Here is a 16,684-nt window from a genome sequence, read left to right on the forward strand (position 1 = left end):
TCACACCATCATATATTCTCTGTTCACTTTCTAAGTGTTATAAATCAGAGTTTTACATATTATACTTTATTATTATGAATGGCGTATAAATAAGTGGAATTTTCTTTTAAAGCCAATGTTTCATTTAATAATATATTTGCCCCCATTCCACATAATAGAAATAATTGAAGATGTTAAATCTCACACCCTTAACTATCAGTTACTAAGTAACCACAACATTGAGTGTACAGTTTCATAAGAGAGAATTGGAACAGTTCACATTTACAGATCTGTAAGATACAACATATTTCGTAATATAACACAGTATTCATTCTATCTTTTATTTATCTCTGTAATTTAAAGTACAGTTCAAAATTATAATCTCTTTTATAATACACATTTTATTATACCACAAATAGATACAAGTACACATTTTATAAAGCTTTACATAGTGTTTCTAAATTATACACATGTATATCTCCTAAACAAAAAAATCGGATTTGTATATGAAGTTGGATTTTGTTGACTTTCAGATAAACTGTATCTCCAAATCCCCTCTTTAACCCAAAGCTTAAAGCAAAGCAAAGTTCAAATATTTTCCTTTTTTTCAAATTTGCTTTATAGGCAATGCAAATGTCTTAATAATGCAGTCATGAATACCCCGAATCTCATACAGCTTTTTACTCCACGTTTTTCAGGAGAGTACCTTTACATAAGAGGAGAACAATGTTTGACATGTTGCGTATTCATTTGGTCCACAAGGGTATTTCTCTCCAACTACAGCAGCAGGGATTGGACTGTTCATTTGTATACACACACAAAACTTATTTGGTGCAGGGGGTATATCACAAACTTTCCTAGAGAGCACCTTTAAAATTTATAACATCCATATGTATATGTTACATAACAGTGATTGATATAATAACTTACAGCTTTTAATAAAGAGGTATTCCCATCTCGGACATTTATGGCGCATCCACAGGATGTCCTTGAGAAGTGGGACCCACCTCTGTGACTCAGTGGCCAGAGCTCAGCGACAGCGGGGGAAGGTAGGACAGGGGTCAAGGGCCCCGTTCTAGAGATAGGTGCAGGTTCTCAGGTGGGGACATTTATGGCATATACTGTGAATATGCCATAAATGTCCGAAATTGGAATACCCCTTAAAGTTCAGTGACTCATGTAATGATGCGATGTAACATGATTGCAGTCATTATCCAGTGGGTTGCCCCATTCCACTTCAAATAATGTCTCCCTGTCTGCATTTGTCAATTAAATAACATCACTCATTGTCCTGGTCGCGGATAATAATGCAAATATGGGTCTGGGGGAGAACAGGGGGCTGCACCCATGAAGCCTGAATATAGTTTTGAATCTGACTCCCAGTCTTGGGATAAGTTGGTAGGACATGTGATTGAACTAGGGGATGGAATGCAGATAAGTAGAAATAAAAGTTGTAATGTGCACAGAGCAAGGGGATATGTTAGGTGGTTAAAGAGTAGGTAGTTATGAGCTGGCTTTAAATACTGTACTTTTATATTACAATCTAGAGGTTGCACATGAGTTTCACAATGCTAAATGCTCAGTGCAGGATAGCATACACAATGTTTTTATTAAATACATATTTTTTTCATTTGTTTTCATGTGCAAGTTGTCTACATCAACACTGTTGAGTAATGGCTTAAACTTGGTAGACTTGTGTCGCTTTGCAACTATGTAGTGCTAGGTAACATGGTAGAGAGATTAAACCAGTGTTCTCTATTCAATATTATTTGTGTAGGTAGTGCAAGAGCACCAAAATAATGTGAAATAGTATCATCCACTATATTCATACAGTTGGCTACATGGGACAATTAACATCCAATTAAAAGGAAAAATAAAGGGGGAAACAAGAAGTGATGTAACCACATGTCTGCTCTAGTGGTTAAATTTGTACAATTGTCCACTTATGTATCAAGTATTTCCAATCTCAATCACATTGAGTCATCAACTGTTACAACTAATTTTGAACATCCTTTCTTTTAGTTACATAATTCAATTAATCTATTTGATGTGCTGCCAACCCACTGACTTGATGTTATGTTTGTCTTTTTTTATGACTTATTTTTTTTTTCCAAGGATTTTGTGCATATACAGTAGACGGTTTGGACTTGGTTTCCTTGATTCTTTTATTCCATAACTATTCAACTTGGCCCATCTAATTCCTTCACGTCATTAACATATGCATCATGTCTATTATCTAACTGAAATTCAAGAAAAATATTCTTCTGATATGTCATAGACGTAAGATCAACATGGTGAATTTTGTGATCTCAGACCACCACTAATTTACAGAATGAAAAAGATCTATAGAGCAATTAAATCACTGCTCAGAGATTTCTGTTACCAAAAATCTGACACTGCATTCTAAGTAAGCAACAGTTTGACCTTCTCACAAACATCTATGACATATCAAAAGTAACTTTGACTGAATTTCCCCTTTAAAGAGGACCTGTCATCTGCTTAAAAAACTGCAGTTGACAAGTCGGCTCACGATCATCAGCATGGGTGAAAGTAAGTACATGAGTGGTTCTGACGCTGTCCGCTCTGATTGAATGGCGTTAAAGCGGCAAGGTACACTCCCCCTTTCCAAGTGACCGGTGTTAACTGCCCATTTGACAGTCAAAGGCCTCATTTGCATATTGGGTGCCAGAACTAATGGCACCGATATTTCACGAACAATGGGGGCTCGAAGAAAATCAAAAACACGCCAGAATCTGTGAGGCGCTGGCAATCTAAATGAGATGACAGGTCCTCTTTCATTAGCGACTGCTGTCAACAGTATGGTTAAAAAGAAACTGGGACTGTATATAAAAAAACAAACATTATTTCTCATTAAAGACAACCCTTTTGCAAAAATAAGCCGGCAAAATAATCCCGGCTGCTCTTATCCCACTGCATTAGAAATGTAGCAATACACATCGGCCATTCATCTTAATGGCTGTCATGGTTATGCATAGGCGCATTGAGTTCAATCCTGGGAGACCATGGGAGAGATTAAGGCTGGGTTCACATGTGGCGGAATTTCACTTGAATTCCGCTGCGGACACTCCGCAGCGTTAATCCGCAGCGGAGCCGTTTCTCCATTGACTTCCACTTCTATTTAGAAGTGTTCGTTTAGACGATGCGTAAAATTCTGCTGGGGAGCATAGGCTGCGGAGCGGAATTTGGTGTCCGCAGCATGCTCTGTCTATTGCGGACCAGTGGCGGACTGGTTGCGGACTCATGGCGGAATTTCTCCATTGACTTCAATGGAGATTCTAAATTCCGCAATGAAGTCCGCAGCTGTCATGCACATGTTATGTGTGTTGCGGATGCGTCTTGCTTTTTTGCCATGACATTTCTTCATTCTGGCTGGACCTATGTATTTCTAGGTCTACAGCCAGACTGAGGAAGTCAATGGGGCTCCCGTAATTACGGGAGCGTTGCTAGGAGACGTCAGTAAATAGTCACTGTCCAGGGTGCTGAAAGAGTTAAGCGATCGGCAGTAACTGTTTCTGCACCCATGACAGTGACTACCGATCCCAATATACAGCAACCTGTCAAAAAAATAGAAGTTCATACTTACCGAGAACTCCCTGCTTCTGTCTCCAGTCCGGCTTCCCAGGTTGACGTTTCAGTGTAAGTGACGGCTGCAGCCAATCACAGGCTGCAGCGGTCACATGGACTGCCGCGTCATCCAGGGAGGTCGGGCTGGATGCCGAAAGAGGGACGCGTCACCAAGACAACGGCCGGTAAGTATGAAATTTGTTTACTTTCACTAGGGAAAGTGCTGTCCCTTCTCTCTATTCTGCACTGATAGAGAGAAGGGAAGCACTTTTTCCGCAGTTCGCAGCAGCTAGTCCGCATCAATTTACTGCACATTTTGGGCAGATCCGCAGCGTAATCCGCAATGCGGATTATGTGCGGCATTGATGCGGACAGTTGCGGAGGAATTCCGCCACGTGGGGCATGCCCTTACAGAATCAAAACTAGTGCAGGGAAAGTGGAGGAATTGTCTATAGCAACCAATTAGGTTGACCCTTACATCTTCTTAAGGATCTCTGAAAAATTTGAGCTGGATTCTGATAGGTTGCTAACTCCAAAGCTTTTCCCTTGTATTAGTTTTGATAAATCTCCGATGTGGGTTTAAAAATAACTGCTGACATTTACCTTCTAGGAGTAATTTTTATCTTTTTATCTATTTAAGTGATCTCAAAAGATCTTTCTGACTGCACTCCTGTAAATTATTATTCAATCAGTTAGATTTGTTTTTTCCACTATCTGAATTCAAGTAATGGCATCCTGTGGACCCCGTTGTTATCATTAACCATCATAATACCATAAAAACAGTTGCCCCTTTACAAACAACTATACAATAAATGACTGGAGGAGGTCATATGGCTATATAACAATTTGTTATTGGAGCATACATGCTGGAGGGTATTACTGGGCTTTTAATCCCCTTTATCATATGAATCAAAATGTCCACAGCAATGTCTTGAGTAAAAGGCTCTTGAAGTTTTGATGTAATTTTAGTTTTTTTAGCCAAAGCCAGTAGTGGATTCAAAAGGAAGGACAGGTCTAAAGAAAATACTGATTCATTTCCATTCTTTTGTGTCCACTCCTGTGTTTGGCTAAAATAACGGAGCAAAAAAAAAATGCAACTAAACTACGTGTCTGTGATCCTAGCCTATCTAGATTTTTTCTATAACTATACAACCAGTCGTCACATTAAATAGGTGTTCCGAGATGAGAAAAAAGTTAAGAATTTTTTCCATAAACAGCGCAACTCTTGTCTAAGGGATTTGTCTTGTATTGCAGATTAGACTCAATAACTTCATGTCTCCCAGTTCACTAAATGTCCTTAGGCTTCTTATATTTTGGTATACTGCATTCTATCTAAATAGACTGTATCTGTATAAGTATTGTACTTTCATCAACAACATTTCAGATAAAAGATATTGAATATATTAAAAAAGAAAAAAACAGTAAAAAAAATGATCACAAAAATAAGACAGGCCTTGATACCTATATGAATTCTCACAGACACTGGGCAAACATTCTGAAGAGGAAACCTTTCTTGGTAGACACAATAATGCCTCTCATCAGATAGTATATCGTAAATGTTATCTTTTCTTTCTTCATGTCTTGTGAATCTTCCAGGAACAGATGATGATATTCGGATGCCCGTTGTTCATGGTCTTACACACTCAACCAATGGTGAAGCTATGGGGAGACATTAAGAAACAATTTCAACAAATGTAAAACAAAGCATATTCAGAAACTGAGTTACAAATATATTTCTGCAAGATGCAAATGTTGTTTCGTATTATTAGGTAATGCACAGCTATACAGATGCAGCCATCTTTAACGTGACTCTGGTAATTGCTGCAGCGTGATATCACACAACAAAAGTCATTGAAAAGTAATTGAAAAAGTCAAGAGATCCAGCCATTGTTTATTTAATGCGTTAAAAGTCAAGGTAAAGACGGCTACATCTGTACGTGCAGTGCACGGCTGAGTCATGTACACAAATTCTGTACGTAGGCATATAGAGTCCCTATATTTCCATACTTTGGAGCCATAGGCATTTATGTACTACTGAATGATGCCACCATATTGTGCCTTTGTATGGTGCCGTATTACGAACAAATTCTCTGTAGGCTCTCTGGCTCTGTGGAAAGACATTCCATGGAAGATGGCATCATGTTTTTTCTTTTCTGTTGGATAAATGGAGGTTTTTTTTTTCTCTGTAGTAGGGTGTTTTAAAAATGGGTTTTCTAAACGAGACAACCCCTTTAAGTTTGAGTCAATAATGGGTAAGGTGATTATATGATTGTGCTACACTTTGTAAGTAAGTGCTCAACATTTATTTATTTATTTATTTATTAATTTAGTAGAATTAATTACAATCTATAAAAATTTTGAAACATATTTTAGTGATAGAATTTGAAAATAATAATAGTAAAAATCATAAGGTGAATGTTATAATTATAATAAATGTTGCACCGTAACCAGAGCCTGTAATACAGAGCTTACTTTTCTAATTATGGCCGCCATCACTAGTTGAAATATATTAAAGTATATGTCCTCCTGCACAACCAATTTTTTAATTGTTGTTCCAATCCATCTATAGTGAAAAATTAAACAACTTTGTAAATAATCGTAATTAAAATTTTTCTATCATTTTGTGTCCACACCTCTTATATAAGTCCATATATTTCCATGTTAACAGACAACAAATTCTGCGTAGTCTGATACTGCAGTCATATTACTTTCCATTGATCTTCTAATTCTTACTAACACATATTTTGTATGTACATTAAGTAAGAAGTAGGGGACAGATGAAAGGGAATATAACAGCAGAATCAAATCACACAGGGTTCGTTTGTTGTCGATTACCATAGAAGCAGGTATAGGCTCTATAGGAGCTGTGAACACAAAACGACAGGACATTTTCAGTTAATACTGTTTACAAAGTTGTTTTATTTTTATTTTAGATGCATTAGAAGAAAAAAAGAGGTTGTGAAAGCCGACATAATGTATATAAATATATACACACACAAACACCATTCAGCCATAACATTAAAACCACTGACAGGTGAAGTGAATAACATTTATTTTTTCCATACAATGGCACCTGTCAAGGGGTGTGAAATATTGGGCAAAAAATGAACAGTCAGTTCTTGAAGTTGATGTGTTGGAAGCAGGAAAAATGGGCAAGCGTAAGGATCTGAGCGACTTTAACGAGGGCAAAATATCAGGTCTTGTGGAGTATATTTCCGGTATGCAGTGGTTAGTACCTTCCAAAAGGGGTCCAAGGAAGGACAACCGGTAAAACGGTGAAAGGGTCATGGGTGCCCTATGGTCATTGATGCTCGTGTGGAGCACAGACTAGTCCATCTATTCTGTTCCCACAGAAGAACTATTGTAGCACAAATTTCTGAAAAAATTAATGCTGGCTATGATAGAAAAAGTGTCAGAACACACAGTATTTCGAGACCTATACCTTTTTTTACTAAACTTTACTAAAATTTATTTAACTTTTTTTTTTTAAATCCCATTAGTGACTCATTTGATCAGATACATAATGCTTTGGAATACTTAGTGTAACACTGACAGGCAATAATACTTTAGAATACTGACAGGTAATCTATTAAATCATGCCTGTAGAATGGCCTAATGGGCTGATGCCTATGGTAGACTAGGGGGGGGGGGGACTTGACTTAGTTAGCCCACCGGTTGCCATGGTATCACCCGTTATAGTGTCACGGGGTGCCGGTCGGCAGGCAGAGGATCCCCATCCCTCTGTTGAGTTCCTTAAATGCTGCAGGCTATAAACTGCGGCATCTAAGTGGTTAAGAAGCAATTAAAGAAGGAGCCCGGTTGTCAATTACAGTCAGCCTCCTGCTGTTAATCGCATAGGCACAGCTTCTTTGCCCACGGGATCATCATAATGTACCTGTACATCATGGAGCCTTTATGTAAGGCATATTCATGATGCAAAGGTACAAAATGTGGGTTCAGAGGTTAATAAGAGGTTCCGACTTTATTTTTCACCCATGCTTTAGACTGCAGATCATATTGTTCAATTTAGCTGCTGTAATGCTGATTTCTATTAAGGGAACACATAGTTACCTAGTTACATAGTTGATAAGGTTAAAAAAGGACACAGGTCCACCTGTAATCCTACTGTGTTGATACAGAGGAAGGCAAAAAAACTTCATGAGGTGTATGACAATTTCATGATTAGGACTCCAAATATGGAAATCAGAAGAAATCCCTGGATCAACGTCCCATCTCCAGAATCTAGTACTCATAACTTGTAATATTATATTTTTCATGAAAAGGCATCAAGGCCCTTCTTGAACTTGTTCAATTAATCAACCATCACAACACTGTGGCAGAGAGTTCCATAGTCTCACTGCTCTCACAGTTAAGAATCCCCGTCTATGATTATGATGAAACCTTTTTTCCTCTAGAAGTAGAGGATGCCCCCCTTGACATTGTGACAGGCCTAGGTGTAAAAAGAAAGATCTCAGTACTGTCCATTTGTACATTGAAATTAGATTGCCCCTATGCCGTCTTTTTTCTAAAGTAGAATTCCAGATAATTGCATACCTCCCAACCATCCCAGATTCAGCGAGGCAGTCCAAGATTCCGGGTGGTGTCCCGCTGTCCCGGTTGGCCGGTGGTATGTCCCGGTGTCAACTGTATCTGCGTAATTTGAGTGCAGATACAGTTATATCCAGTGCTGAAGCAGGGAACCGTCAGTTCCCTACTTCAGCATTCACTGTCTGAAGCGGCCGTGATCAACTCAGCAAAGACAGGCGTGGTGCAGTGATGTCATCGTGCCTGTCTGTGCCGAGCCACTCAGAGCACAAAGCGGAGGAGCAGAGGGATCTCGCCACTCGTCGTGGAAACGGGGATAGGTTAGTAATTATTTCATTATTATTTTAATAGGTACTATGCGACATTATACTGTATGCTGGCAGCTATGGGAGCATTTTACAGTATGGGGGCAGCTAAGGGGGCATTATACTGAATGAGGTAGCTAAGGGGGCATTATACTGAATGGGGCACCTGCTAAGGCAGCATTATACTGTATGGGGCAAATATGGGGAATTATACTGTATGGAGCAGCTAAGGGTGTATTATACCGTATGGTGGCAGCTAAGGAGACATACTGTATGGAGGCAGCTAAGGGGACATTATACTGTATGGGGCACCTATGGGGCATTATACTTTATTGTGGCAGCTATGGAGGCATTATACTGTATGTGGGCAGCTATAGTGACATTATACTGTATGGGGCAGGTGTGGGTGCATTGTACTGTGTAGGGGCAGCTATGGGGTATTATGGTGTATGGGGCAGCTATAGGGACATTATACTGTATGGGGCAGGTGTGGGTGCATTGTACTGTGTAGGGGCATTATACTGTATGGTTGCAGCTATGGAGACATTATACTAAATGATGGCAGCTAAGGGGATATTATACTGTATAGGGCATATATGGGGCATTATACTTTATGGGGAAAGCTAAGGGGGCATTATACTGTATTGGGCAGCTATGGGGGTATTATGGTGTATGGGGCAGCTATGGGGGCATTATACTGAGTGGGAGCAGCTATTTGGCATTATACTATGTAGGAGACACTATGGGGCACTATACTGTATGGGGCAGCTATAGGGACATTATACTGTATGGGGCAGGTGTGGGTGCATTGTACTGTGTAGGGGCATTATACTGTATGGTTGCAGCTATGGAGACATTATACTGAATGATGGCAGCTAAGGGGATATTATACTGTATAGGGCATATATGGGGCATTATACTTTATGGGGAAAGCTAAGGGGGCATTATACTGTATTGGGCAGCTATGGGGGTATTATGGTGTATGGGGCAGCTATGGGGGCATTATACTGAGTGGGAGCAGCTATTTGGCATTATACTATGTAGGAGACACTATGGGGCACTATACTGTATGGGGGCAGGTATAGAGGCATTATACTCGGTGGGGCTTATATGGGGTATTATGCTGTGGGAATTCACTATGGGAACACGATATTGTATGGGCTGAACCGGGTGTGTATGGGTGGGGATTTGGCGGGGTTAGAGGTGTGGCTTAACAGGGAAATACGTGAGCCACATTGATTGTCCCTCTTTGCGATTCTTGAAAGTTGGTTGGTATGTAATTGGACTACGTCTAATTAAGATGGCCTTGGTATAATTTTTTGTAGATACTTAACTTTATGTATATACTTTTATTTTATCCACTGGTATACATATGAATGTGAATTTTCACATACAAAGGGTACAAAGGGTGATCTCCCACCTACTCTAAGAAATCAAGAAAAGCTGTCTGCATATGTCTCAAGGTTACCTCTATGTCAGTATTTAATGCATATACTGTATATAACAAGCAAATCCTTTCAAAAACTTGGACAACTTCAAGCATTCTTAACTCTTGTGTGCATGTGGAGTAGCTCTATTTTTCTCATAATTTAAGCTATATAAAGTAGCATTACAATGAAGGCAATAACAGGGTAAATGTCCTGATTAAGCACATGGCCGGCAGTAGCATGCTTTACTAATTACATTGTCCAACCTATTATTAGCATGCTCCATTAAGTCAGTGAATAGTGCAGCAACAGTAATGACAGGCCAAAAAAAATGGGAATCTTATTTTGCTATTTCCTGTTGAAGACGGTATATTTGGAGCAACATTGATCCTGGTAAAACATTCTGCAACATTAACATACATTATTTGAATTTTGAGTAATGTGAGATTTTGTAGCTACTTTTCTTATAGTTTTCTACATATCCATTTGTTTTTATAGGTTTTTTTTTACTGTATAATTATAATGTAGAAATAGTCAGTGGGGAACCCCTTTTTCACCAGAAGCCCATTCTACAACCAGGTACAATGCATAAATTCTTGTGGTAACTAGGAGAATTCTGCACCATGCTGAGCAGAGGTGATCATTTGTAAAAATGCTACATCTACCATCAACCCCTTTATAGAATAAATATTGAGATGCACTCCTCTATAGTAAGGCGTGGTGCTAATGGGGTTGGGAAGAAATCCCAAAATATGTAGTCCCGGTACCCCAGCACTCACTGAAGAAACAAATAGATTTTGAATGCAAAAACTTTTTATTATTGTAGCACAAACGGCTGCATAGCATAAATTAAGTTTAGATGGTGACTTGATTGACATTTTGGCCAATCCACGGCCTTTGTCGCTGTAGAGAGGAAAGGGTGTTTAACATTAATATAATCCAAAAATGATTGGATAAATTGAAAGCAAAAAAACAAAATAAAAATCAACCCCTTTATGCTTTCCTCATTGGTAAGACAAGGAAGTATTGTATTACACCTACTACATTGCAACATCTGCATTTCAGCTCAACGTTTAGTGGCATTTGGGGTGCCGTTTTTTTTATTATGCTTACCAATTATATTTTGCCTGAAACACTACAATCCTAATCTATTATCCTAAGCTCTCATTTTCTGTGTTCAATTTTAACTGATAATGTTTATCCTAACACTGGTGGATAATCGGTCAACTGCAAGTGAATTGTATGTATATATATATATATATATATATATATATATATATATATATATATATATATATATATACACACAGTATGTCATTGGCTACGTGCAGTAATTAAACATGGTGGGATCAACTCATTCAAAAATACTGTCGGCCTCATGCTAAATAATCAGCTTAATATTTTAATTTTACCTAGATTTGTGTGTGGTTTCTGAAGAAGTCAAAGAACAAAGTCTACAAATTAGACAGCTCTCTCTCCCCCTCTGGCAGCAGAAAGGCTCAGTAAGATCTAAAGCACCAATCAGCAGCTAATTACATTCAGCCAATCACCTCAAACCCTTGCCTCTTAATGTCTGTGTAAGGACGGGCTTGGTTGTTGCAGGTATGATGCGGTAAAGATGGTACGAAGACAGGAGATTTCTTGCAAACTCAATTATACAAGGACAATGTTCATGGCACAACCAGTCACAGCAAGACAAAAAAACAAAAAATTTAAATATGAGAGGCACGGTTCTTAGATACGACTCAGGCAGGTAGATGTTGGCTGTCTGGCTCACTTACTTTGTCACGGACAGATCCAAGGGCACACCTCCCTGATGCAAGGGGTTGGTCCTGTTCCATAAAACGGTGGTGTTCCCACCATTGGGAGTTCAGGTGGAAGAGGAGGAGCCTGGCTGTGATAATAAGTAAGAGCTGCTGTGGAGAGCAGCAGGAAAACCGCCATTTTATAAGGGCACATTTACAGGGCAGCAAAAATTTAGATGGCCGAACATTCCGGTTTCAAACAATTTAGCCTGCCAGCAAGCCAACTATCATACTGCCAGTACAAACTAATAGGGGCACAATGTAACAGGGCAGTACAAACTCCAGCACTACATAAGTAGTTCAGCAACATAAGTACTAGAGATAAGAAAATTAATTCTATACAAATCAAATTCGGTCCAAAGTTCCCAAAAGTTTCAGATTTGGCAAATTCCAAAAATTATGAAGCTCGTGGCGAATGAATCACAACAAAATGGTGGCCATTGGTGAGCACCAGCTGCCATTTCCAGATTAGAAAAGGGATCACGTGACCTCGGGTGAGCTTCACCATAATGCCTAGCAGGCAGTCTTCCCAAAATGCACTGCGGTTATCCCTCCCACTACCCATATATTTACTTTGATTTAGACCAGAAACTGGTGTCAATTTTAGTTCAAACCTACGTCAGATTATGGCTGGTATAGATTCCACTTTCTAGCGCACGGATGGCCAGAGCATGCACCTTTTAATAAATTAGGCGCATTTATCTCCAACTGTATTTATATTAAGACTTGGTTTGAAACACCAGTCTTTATAAATTCCCCCCATAGTGCACTAATAAATATACATACAATTTGAGCAGTAAAGTCCCCTTTAAGGGTAGGAATTCTCCCCCACCCCATCCTTGTATCTGTAAATGAGAAAACTACCTTGTTGCTAGTAATCACTTTCTACACTAAACACGAAGAAAAGAATCGGAAACATTTTTTCAATGAAAGGGGAATTTATGGTTTTGATTCAAATGAGGCAGGGCGTTACAAACCATTTATCACAAACAGCAATATACACTATATGAACAAAAGTATTGGGGCACACCTCCTAGTCATTAAATTCAGAAGTTTAATTCTTTACCATTTCCCCAGGTGTATAAAATCCAACACCTAGCCATGCAGTCGCCTCTACAGACATTTGTGAAAGAATGGGTCGATGCCACTATTGCAACAAGTTAGTTTGTGAAATTACTTGCCTCCTCGCAGGGGCGTAACTAGGAAAGACTAGGCCCCATAGCAAACTTTTGACTGGGCCCCCCCCCTCCCCTGGGTGTCACACAACCCCCCCTTGTAGATAGTGCCTTTTTTACAGCCACCCCTGTAGATAACGCCATACAGCCTCCCCTGTAGATAACGGCATACAGACCCCTTTGTAAATAGCGCCATACAGCCCCCCTGTAGATAACGCCATACAGCCCCCCCTGTAGATAGCGCCATACAGCCCCCCGTGTAGGTAACGCGATACAGCCACCCCTGTAGATAACGCCATACAGCCCCCCCCCTGTAGGTAACGCTATACAGCCCCCCTGTAGGTAACACCATAGAGCCCCCCTGTAGGTAGCGCTATACAGCCCCCCCTTTAGGTAACGCTATACAGCCCCCCCTGTAGGTAACGCCATACAGCCCCCCCTGTAGGTAACTCTAAACAGCCCCCCCTGTAGGTAACGCCATACAGCCCCCCTGTAGGTAACACCATACAGCCCCCCTGTAGGTAACGCCATACAGCCCCCGTGTAGGTAACGCTATACAGCCCCCCCTGTAGGTAACGCCATGCAGCCCCAACCCCCCAAAAAAATCCGACCTATAGTGTGTCCTACAAAAGACATGTATCCCCTATCCACAGGATAGGGGATACATGTGTGATCGCTGGCACTGATAAGGAGAACGGGGGACAGAAAGTCCCCCGAAGTTCTCCATGACTAACCTCTGACTTCCGGAGTCTGCGCAGCTCAATAAAAATGAAAGGAGCGCTGGTCACGCATGCGCACAAGCGCGACCGGCGCTCCATTCATTTCTACGGAGCTGCCGACACAGACCCCGGAAGTCAGAGGTTTCTCATGGAGAACTTCAGGGGACTTTCGGTCCCCCGTTTTCCCTATCGCTGCCAGCAATGACACATGTATCCCCTATCCTGTGGATAGGGGAAACATGTCTTATGTAGGAACAACACGTTTAATGGCAGAGCGGAGAGATACCTCCCTGCTCTGCCGTAGTGTTCAGTGGCGTCGTGCTGTAGCAGCCATAGAGGCAGCTAGCGGAGCCTCCGGCCATGGTGGGGGCCTGTGCCGGCGGGCGACACGGGCCCCCTCATGCCACGGGCCCTGTAGCAGCCGCTACGGCTGCTATAGCGGTAGTTACGCCACTGCTTCCTCGATATTCCACATTTAACTGTAGATGGTATTATTGCAAAGTGAAAGCGTTTAGGAACCACAGCAACTCAGCCACAAATTGGCAGATGATGTAAAGTTACAGAATGGGTTCGCTGAGTGCTGAGGCGCATAGTGCATAAATGTTGCCAAAGCTTTGCAGACTCAATAACTGCAAAGATCCAAACCTCCTCTGACATTAAAATCAGCACAAAAACTGTGCTCCGTTAGCTTCATGGCATGGGTTTTCATAGCCGAGCAGCTGCATCCAAGCCTTACATCACCAACCACAATGCCCAATGTCAGATAGTGTGGTGTAAAGCATGCCATCACTCGACTCTGGAGCATTGGAAACGTGTTCTGTGAAGTGATGAATCACACTTCTCTATCTGTCAGTCTGATGAACAAGTCTGAGTTTGGCAAATGCCAGGAGGACGTTACCTGCCTGACTGCATTGTGCCAACTGTAAAGCTTGGTGGAGGAGGGATAATGCTATGGGGTATCTTTTCAGAGATTGGCCCAGGCCCCTTAGTTCCATTGAAGGGAAATCTTAAAGGGGTTGTTCTACTGGACAACTGATGACCTATCCACCGGATGTACATGCCGGAAGCAGTTGGCTCCAGCCACTGAATAGCGGCGAAATGCTATACTGCAGCTCTTCTCCTATTCAAGTGAATAGGAGCAGAGCTGCAGTTCGACAGCACGGCCGCTATGCTATATACGAAGCCATCTGCTTCCGGCTCTGTACATAGCATAATGGGCCATAACATCCGGTGCCCGGAAATAACCGGAGCGGTGCAACAGTGCGGGGTCCAGGTGTTGGACCCGCACCACTGATATACTGATGACCTATCTGGTGGATAGGTCATCAGTTGTTCAGTAGTGGACAACCCCTAAAATGGTTCAACATACTAAGAGATTTTGGACAATTGCATGCTTTCAACTTTGTGGGAACAGTTTGGGAAGGCCATTTTCTGTTTCAGCATGACTATGCCGCAGTGCACAAAGCAAGGTTCATAAAGGCATAGTTGGTTGAGTTTGGTGTGGAAGAACTTGACTGGCACACACAAAATCCTGACCTCAATCCCATCAAACACCTTTGGGATGAACTAGAATGGAGATTGTGAGTCAGGCCCTCTCATCCAGCATCAGTGTCTAACCTCATAAATGCTCTTCTGGGTGAATGGGCAAAAATCCCCACAGACACACTCCAAAATCTTGTAGAAAGCCTTCCCAGAAGAGTGAAAGCAATTTTAGATGCAAAGAAGGGACGAACTCTATATTAATGCCTATGGATTTAGAATGGGATGTCACAAAAGCTCCTGAAGGTGTAATGTCTAGGTGTCCCGATACTTTTGCCCATGTAGTGTATAATGCACACTTTATTAATGTTCAGAGTCCACTGTAATACTGAATTCTAACAGGAAAATCTTAAATGGCACGGGGGGTCAAGTGGGGCTCATTCGAAAGGTCTTTTCAATACGAAAACAATGCCGCAATCGATTTTGAGATAGGATTTTTTTTTTCACTGAGATATTTAACTTTAAAGTTATCATCTTCATTATCGGCTACCTCCGGAGTTAGCATTACCCAAAATGTACCGCGTGGGTAAAATCCTAAATGTGTGTGGGCACGTGTGCGTGTGTGAGCCTGGAAATGTCACATCAAGGTGACTTTAAATTACGTATTATTACAATCGGCCTCGGTGATACAAAATGGACCTTGTCTACGATTGTAACATGATTTTATGTGTACACATTGCGGTAGTCGCTTGTGAATTTCAGAGAGCGCTAATTCGTAGAGTAATTGTAAAGGATCTGCCAGGCACGACTTCTGTGTATACGCCCATAGGTAATCAGCCTGCACCTGAGTCTATGTCTCTGAGACTGACTCCATCTTCCACCACTCAGGATGGCAGGCTTAGGAGTGGGAGAACCTATCGCAGCCTGGCCAGACGGAGCTAGCTCCCGCCCTCTGTCTATTTATACCTGCCTTTCCTGTTCCTCCTTTGCTTGTGATTCTTCTCGTGTGGTTTCCTGGCCCAGCTACAGCTTCTAACTATTTGATCCTGCTCCATACTGACCCTGGCTTACTGACTACTCTCCTGCTCTGCGTTTGGTACCTCGTGCACTCCTGGTTTGACTCGGCTCGTTCACCACTCTTGTTGCTCACGGTGTTGCCATGGGCAACTGCCCCTTTCCCTTTGCTTTGTGTTCCCTTGTCTGTTTGTCTCGTGCACTTACTGAGCGTAGGGACCGCCGCCCAGTTGTACTCCGTCGCCTAGGGCGGGTCGATGCAAGTAGGCAGGGACAGAGTGGCGGGTAGATTAGGGCTCACTTGTCCGTTTCCCTACCCCCGTCATTACATAATCACAAGCCCATATACCTAGTCTACCCAGCTCCCTGACACTACTATGGACCCCCTTGAGACCCTGGCCCAGCAAATGCTGGGTCTCTCCCTACAGGTCCAGGCCCTGGCTTAGAGGGTCAACCAGCCTGACGCTACCATGGTAGTGCCCCTCACCTCACCTCTTGAACCCCACCTCAAGTTGCCTGACCGGTTCTCAGGGGACAGGAGGACTTTTCTCTCCTTTCGGGAGAGTTGTAGGCTCTACTTTCGCTTAAAGCCTCACTCCTCAGGTTCTGAGAGCCAGCGGGTGGGTATAATTATGTCCCGGCTCCAGGAAG

The 16,684-nt window shown here is 41.7% G+C and overlaps 1 protein-coding gene across 1 annotated transcript in view; it reads right to left on the reverse strand.

The window, feature by feature from the left end:
• Positions 1-4,639: 4,639 nt before the first annotated feature.
• SLC6A3 (solute carrier family 6 member 3) overlaps positions 4,640-16,684 on the reverse strand; it is a 98,502-nt gene continuing 86,457 nt past the window's right edge. The window contains exon 15 of the mRNA XM_075826769.1: positions 4,640-5,223. Within this exon, the coding sequence (XP_075682884.1) occupies positions 5,200-5,223 (24 nt within the window). The 3' untranslated portion in view covers positions 4,640-5,199. The remainder of the gene's footprint in view (positions 5,224-16,684) is intronic.

This window comes from Rhinoderma darwinii, chromosome 5 (assembly GCF_050947455.1).
Source record: "Rhinoderma darwinii isolate aRhiDar2 chromosome 5, aRhiDar2.hap1, whole genome shotgun sequence".
Lineage (NCBI taxonomy): Eukaryota > Metazoa > Chordata > Amphibia > Anura > Rhinodermatidae > Rhinoderma > Rhinoderma darwinii.